Source organism: Myotis davidii, unplaced genomic scaffold (genome assembly GCF_000327345.1).
Source record: "Myotis davidii unplaced genomic scaffold, ASM32734v1 scaffold345, whole genome shotgun sequence".
NCBI lineage: Eukaryota > Metazoa > Chordata > Mammalia > Chiroptera > Vespertilionidae > Myotis > Myotis davidii.
In genome coordinates, this window is record NW_006296540.1 from 570262 (window position 1) to 577534 (window position 7273).

At 37.3% G+C, this 7273-nt stretch overlaps 1 protein-coding gene across 1 annotated transcript in view; it reads left to right on the forward strand.

Moving 5' to 3' along the window:
* The window catches only part of SLC36A4 (solute carrier family 36 (proton/amino acid symporter), member 4), a 21380-nt gene extending 17241 nt beyond the window's left edge, over nucleotides 1–4139 (forward strand). The window contains exons 7-8 of the mRNA XM_015569268.1: nucleotides 864–962; nucleotides 3776–4139. Coding sequence (XP_015424754.1) covers nucleotides 864–962; nucleotides 3776–3949 — 273 coding nt within the window. The 3' untranslated portion in view covers nucleotides 3950–4139. The remainder of the gene's footprint in view (nucleotides 1–863; nucleotides 963–3775) is intronic.
* The last annotated feature ends 3134 nt before the right edge of the window (nucleotides 4140–7273 follow it).

The following is a 7273-nucleotide window of genomic DNA, read 5'->3' on the forward strand; positions in this document are numbered from 1 at the left end:
TTGAACTCCCTGCAATTGGATAAGGCAGAGAACACGGTTGGGACTAGGAGAGTAGGGACTAGGAGACTTGGGGTTGCTGGAAGAAGTGGCCATTTGTGGAGCCAGAGATCTTGAACAAGATGTGCAGTTTGTAAGTTTTCAGATAGTGAGAGTCGGAACAAGGCTATGAGTCAGGACCAGGTAATTGCAGCCCGAGTCAAGGTATATGCACAAGTAATAAGCTTCATGTCAGCTGTCAGGTCAGAGACTAACACACTGAAAACGGGGGACCTGGGCTAGGGAGCAGCACAGCATGATGAGGTAGAAAGAGTCTGGGGCCAGGTGTCTTAGAGACTGAGCCATGAAAATAGAGAAGGAATTTTGTTGACCATCCATAGTAGTTGATAACTGATTAAATGGCTCTCAGTCCCTGAGTATGCTTATATGTTTCCTGTTGTGGTAGGATCCATACCCAGTGTGAACAGCCTGGGATTTGCAGATGGAAACAGGTAATAAGGAGCATTTAGCTCAGATGGAATGTGTGGGCATGAGGAAAACAACTGCTTTGGCAGTGGAATCCTAACAGCTTGGCTACATTTAACAGAGGATGCTTCAAGTGCTTATTGGAAGAATTATTCAGTTTTCTAATGTATATGGGGTTGGGCAAAAGTAGGTTTACATTTGTTCATATGGAAATAACACAGTAATTAAATAATAATACAATAATAATATCTGTTTTGGGTACTCAAACTGTAAACCTACTTTTGCCACACCCTGTTCTTGCTGCTGTAAAACTGGCAAGTGTGTGATTTTGCTCTTTCATTTAAAATTCTTTAAAGTAAGTACAGATGTAACGTGCCTTATTTTTTTCTTTCTTTCTCCAGAATATGCCAGATCCCCACAACCTTCCAATAGTGGCTGGTTGGAAAAAATACCCACTTTTTTTTGGGACTGCTGTATTTGCTTTTGAAGGCATAGGAGTGGTAAGAATTCAGTCTTTATTTTTTACAATATTAAATCAACTCAAAGATTTATGAGGTCTAGCTGCATTTAAAATGTATGTTTTTAATATTTCTATTTCTAGAATATGATTTGTATTTCTTAGACATATCACTTAAACTCTAATTCTCTTTTTAATCTATAACATGAGGACATTATATTAGATGATTTTTAAAATTTTATTATGGAATATTTCAAACATATACAAAATTTAGAATAGTATGATGAATTTTTATGTAAGCGTAACCTAGTTTAAAAAACCATTAACTCATGGCCAATTTTGTTTTATCTATATTCCATTTCCTTTACCAAGCCTGGATTATATTCAAATCCCAAACATCATATTGTATAGACTAGATGACTAGAAGTGAATTGAAATTGTTATTGTGTTACTCTTTCATAAGAAGAGTCAAATTAGTCAAATCTAATATGCATAGATTTGTGCATATTTTGTTTGTTTTGAAAAATAATGTCATTATGAGGGTAATTCCAAGAGATACGGGCATCCTGAGGATTTCAAGACCTTAAATATTTCCTTTCAAGATTCTTCCAGTTTTTTAAAAGCCTGGAATGGATAGATTTGTGGAAAATAGAGTATTGCTCTCTACTCCATAGCTTATGTTTCATATTTCGTAGTCTGATGGTTTCTTATGGGAGCAAAACTACTTACAAACACCTGTTAATATGAACCACAGACAAAATAGATGTAAAAGACAACTTTACACCATTTCACTTGGGTTTCTGCTTTCTGAATTCTCCTATAGAGAATTCTCACAAGTATTTGCAGCTCCACTTACCACCGTTACAGGCAGTCTCATTTAGATTTTCATGTCTGTCTTTACCTACTAAGCTTTTGTTAACTGTTGGATATTTACAGTTAAGTGTTTTTTGTTTTTTTTCTGACATCTCAAATTCAACAACTCTGGATTTTGACACATACTTTCTTAAGCTTTACTTTTTCACTTCCCTATTTCTCTCATTTTACTTTCAATAGCTGAAGCTTGAAACATTGGAATAATTCTTTTCACTCTGTTACTGGTTTCCTCATTCCAGTCAGTAATTAAGGCATGTTGATTCTACTTCCATGTTTCCCCAAATCTATTCAGTGAGACTTGACACAGAGGGAGGCTTCCTAAATGCTAATTCCTCCCCTCCCCCTTTTCTAGCTTCACGGGCACTATTCTTGATGGTAGCCCCTATTTCAGGCCTGAATTATGTGGAGAGCACACAAGTTGTTCCCTGTCCTCTCTTCTGTTAACCAGTTAATATTTCCATATGGATCTGAAAAATGGAATATTAGAGTTATTATTGCACAGAGTTATTGTGAGGATAATGTGAGATGCTACATGCAAAGCCTTTAGAAAAATGTGTGGTACACTGTAAGCTCTCAGTAAATAATTACTATTATTGTTACTTAGTGTCTTTACAGTATGGTCAAATCATATGGCCAGAGTCTCTGAAGATTTGCCTAAAAACTTAACATTTTAATTAGCCTTTTTTCTTTTACTTTTTTACATAATAAAAATTACTTATTCATCTCACTAAATTAACAGACAGTAGATACAGATGGAAAAATATAGAAGCAATTATAGACATGTGTACACATGGGTTGCTCTACATATGTGTTCTAGCACTGTCTGCTGAGAGGCCCATAAGCAGTGATACCTCAGTAGCAATAAGCACACCGAGCACCCAGATCCTCATTTCTAGATACCATTCTCAACAAAAGAACCAAAGTTCCGTGGAGAAATAGCTGATTCTGGGGTTGAAGCAAGGAAATTCAAGATGAGTCTGGAGCATCTTGTAGTGCCAGGAAGTATGGAAGTGCTCAAAAATAAACAAACGAATGGAGGCAGGTCAACAGGACACAGAAACCAACCTGATAGAATTTACAATGACCAAAGCTGGAACAATATAAGTAACAAAATAAATAACAGTGTTTTGTATTCATACTCAAAGTATAAATAAATACATGAATCCATACTATTGTAAATTAAATAATTACATAATTTAATCAAATAAGGGGGATTTCCAAATAATTTATGTAACTGCTCCCTCTGCAGGAGGTGTAGCTTAATCCCCCCCCCTAGTCCCTGGAGTGTGGCCTGGCTGCCTTGAGTGACTTGCTTCCAAGGAACAGAGTAGGATGAGTGGGGAAGAAAAGACCTTTACAAGCAGAGAAACCTGGCCAGCACTGCCTTAACCAAGTGATCAAAATTAACTTCACCGTGATAACTCATGTTGATTACAAGTGTGATGAGAAGGGCACTTCACCCCTATGGTAACCTTTTCTAAAACTAAAATCCCAGTCTAGTCAAACATCAGACCTAAATAGAGGGACATCATACTAAATACCTAGCTGATACTTCTCAGAACTATCAAGATAATGAAGAATAAGGAAAGACTGAGGAATTCTCACAGACCCAAGGAGACCAAGGAGACTTGGTGACAAAATGCAGTGGGGTGTCCTTGGCGGGATGGACCCTGGACCAGGAAAAGGACATGTGGAGAATCTAGTGAAATGCACCAGTGCTGGTTCTTAATTGTTAACAAATGTACTTTGGTTGTGTAAAATGTTAAGATAAAGTGTTGAAATTATTATTTTTTAAACAAACAGGTTTGTCCACTAAGAACTGATTTTAATTTTTTTAAAGAGTTTTAAAATCTTAGTGATAAAATACTTCAACATTTATAAGTGTTTTAAAGGAAAAAGATTTTCAGAAAGATTAATTTGTATACATATGACAAGAAACGAGATGGCTTTAAATGATTTGTATTATTTGCACTCTCTTCTTAGGTCCTTCCACTTGAAAATCAAATGAGAGAATCAAAACGCTTCCCCCAAGCATTGAACATTGGCATGCTAATTGTTACAACCTTGTATGTAACATTAGCTACCTTAGGATATATGTGCTTTCAGGATGAAATCAAAGGCAGCATAACTTTAAATCTTCCTCAAGACGTATGGTAGGTAGCTATGAGTATCTCAATCCTAGTTTGTATATTATATATAGTTTGCCAATATTTGATGATAAAGGTGAATTTTTGGATTTATAGTTTAAACATATGAATTTTTACTGATTTCTTTATTTGTGTAATCTAGAATATTTTTATAATCTTCAGAGGAGACCATCTTTGATTTTACAGGTCTTTTTCAAAAAGATAAAAAATTGTAGATTGTTCCAAAATTGAGTAAAGTATAAGAGTAAAACATGGATTCTTTAAATATAGACACTTTAATAAAAAGTTTAACACTTATTCTTACTGCCAAAAAATCCAAAACTCCAGTTCCTGAGAAAATAATATAACCTGGCCCTAGCTGGTTTGGCTCGTGGATAGAGCATTGGCCTGTGGGCTGAAGGGTCCCAGGTTCAATTCCAGTCAAAGGCACATGCCCGGGTTTTGGGTTCGATCCTCAGGGAGCGTGCAGGAGGCAGCTGATCAATGTTTCTCTCTCATCATGTATCTCTCTCTCTCTCTCTCTCTCTCTCTCTCTCTCTCTCTCTCTCTCTCCCTCTCCCTTCCTTTCTGAAAAACAAAAACAAAAAAACCACACACAAAAAAAAAACTAAAGATATATATGCTTTAAATAAATAATATAACCTGTCACTTAGGTACGCCACTATTTTACTGATCAGCTTAATATTGTATATACCCCAAAACACTCTGTGTTTTCAGAACACAGTGTACACTATAAATAAATAATGTGTCTTAATATTCTCTTTAATATTAGAACCATATTCTACTAAATGAAGCAGTATATAGTTCTTTCATTCTTTCAGAGATTGGTTTTTGGAGATTGAAAAAAAATATTGGCAAGGATTACCATGCATACTTGCTCCCTTATTTATAAAATGGAAGATAATCACTTAGTTTTGATAAAGGCAGAGAATACATGCTAAATTGATTTAATTAGTTTCACAGTGCTTCTTTAGCTGCTTGAAACCTTAAATGTTAAATATCTTCTGAGTGGCTTCCTGATGAAAGGTTGTCTGCTATTCAGTAATCATTTGAATCCTGGGCCTTTAGTAGAGTCAGAACTAGTGTCAGGATAAATCTATGTAAGAAGCCATTCATGATAGAGAGAGGGCACCCAGAGTAGTTTCCAGGCTGCACAAGGGGCACACATGTAGTGGGTTTATCTTTTCTGTTAATTATACTTTTACTTTACCTGTAACGTATATTTCATAAGTATATTTCATTATGAAAGTATGAACAAATGCATGTCTTCTATAAAGAAGATATATATATATATATAGTTGTTTAGCATTATTTCATTAACTATGTTATAGTTTATTATATAATTTTGTTTCCTTCAAATGTGTTCATTTTTGTTAATCTATACTAATTAAAGGGTAATACGCTAATTAGACCGGGAGACCTCTGGAAAAAGCCATGGTAGTGGGGGCCGAGGCGGAGGTGGTTAGGGGTGATCAGGCCGGCAGGGGAGAGCAGTTAGGAGGGCCTGCGGGCCAGGTTGAGGAACACCGCCCCCCCCCCGCCCGTACACAAATTTCATGCACCGGGCCACTAGTAATTTAATATGGACTAGAAGTTTATACAGTTTAATATAAGAGAAGTTTATACAGTTTAATATAAGAGAATTAAAGCTAAAAATTATGGTAGTATAGTCTTTTCAAATACTATACAATAAGCATGTCAAACTTGCGGCCCGTGGCCACATGCCTTGTTTATTTGGCCTGTGTTAGCCTTTGAGTTTGACATGCTTGCTATACAATATCTAGAAAGTAGAATGGCATTTTCCCCACATAGAATATTTGGACTAAATCTTAAAAATAATTTTATAAATAAATTAGATAAGTTTAAAAAAACTTACTGTTTTTATTGCTTTCAGAGAGGGGAAGGGAGGAGGAGAGAGACAGAAACATCAATTATGAGAGAGAATCATTGATTGGCTTCCTCCTGCATGCCCCCTACTGGGGATCAAGCCTGCAACCTGGGCATGTGCCCTGACCAGGAATGGAACTGTGACCTGGTTCATAGGTCAACACTCAACCACTGAGCCACACTGGTGGGGCTAGGCAGGTAATTTTGATGTCAAATATAAAACATAAGCAGAACAATCTTAATTGTTTCCTACTTTTAGTCAGAAAGTATTTAAAGAAAACTTTAAGGGAGAAGGGACTGAAGTGGAAATGTGCATGCTCATCAAGTTAAGGTGTTCCTGACCTTAGGGAGTTTACAACATGGTGAAGGAACAGTGAGCAGGAATAAGTAGGGAATGCTTTTGGTACTCACAGTTTACTCTGGACGGGGGTGAGACTGTGCCTGCAGTAGCTCTAGTTGATCCTTCTCCTTTTCTGCATCCCCTTCTCACTCTCACCTCTCTAGTAAGAATGGAACTAATTGCAAGTCTTCATTAAAGAGGAACTATTAGATCATAGTTCCTATTCAAGAGAGCCTAGCTAGATACCTGCTTTTCATTTAGAGGAATGCCTAGGGCAAGTATTGTAAGGCACAAAATCTGGGAAAAACAGGAAAGGAAGTCAAGATAAATATTCTCCTTTAGAGAACTGTTGAGTAATTTCTTTGCATTGTGGAGATAATGGCTTTTGTGGCCTGTAGTTTTTTTTTTTTTTAATCCTCACCTGAGGATATTTTTCCATTGATTTTTAGAGAGTGGAAGAGAGGGAAAGACAGAAATATCAATGTGAGAGAAACACATTAATTGGTTGCCTCCTGCACGTGTCCCGACCAGGGCCCGGGCTGGGGGAGGAGCCTGCAGCCGAGGTACATGCCCTAGACCAGAATCGAACCCCATACCCTTCGGTCCACAGGCCAGTGCTCTATCAATTGAGCCAAACCAGCTAGGGCAAGTAGTTATTTCTTTATGGTCTCTGCAGCTGGGGCAGTTAAAATAATAGCCACTGGAGAGGAGATGCTTGTCTTTTAACAGTGATAGCCGTCTGTAAAATAAGTTTGAACTAGAATAGTCAGGGATTATACCTAAAATTCCTTTCTTGACTTATTGTGTATGTCTCTTTGTCCCTTCCCTCCCTGTGCTTCAGGCCATGGGCCTCAGAAGTTAGAGAATGTTCAGTATTCTCTGTTGGCTGAGTAGAAAGCCCAGCCACAAGAGCCTAGGGAACCAATAGCTGCTAGCTGTGCAAGATGGAATTAGAAAGCGCCTCAGGATAAAGCAAGTGTGAATTAGAGAGGCTCTAACTCAGTGGTTCTCAACCTTGGCTGCACATCAGAATCACGTGGGAATCTTTTTAAAATCCTGATTTCTGAGCCTCATCCTCCGGAAATTCTGTTTCTTTGTTACTAATGT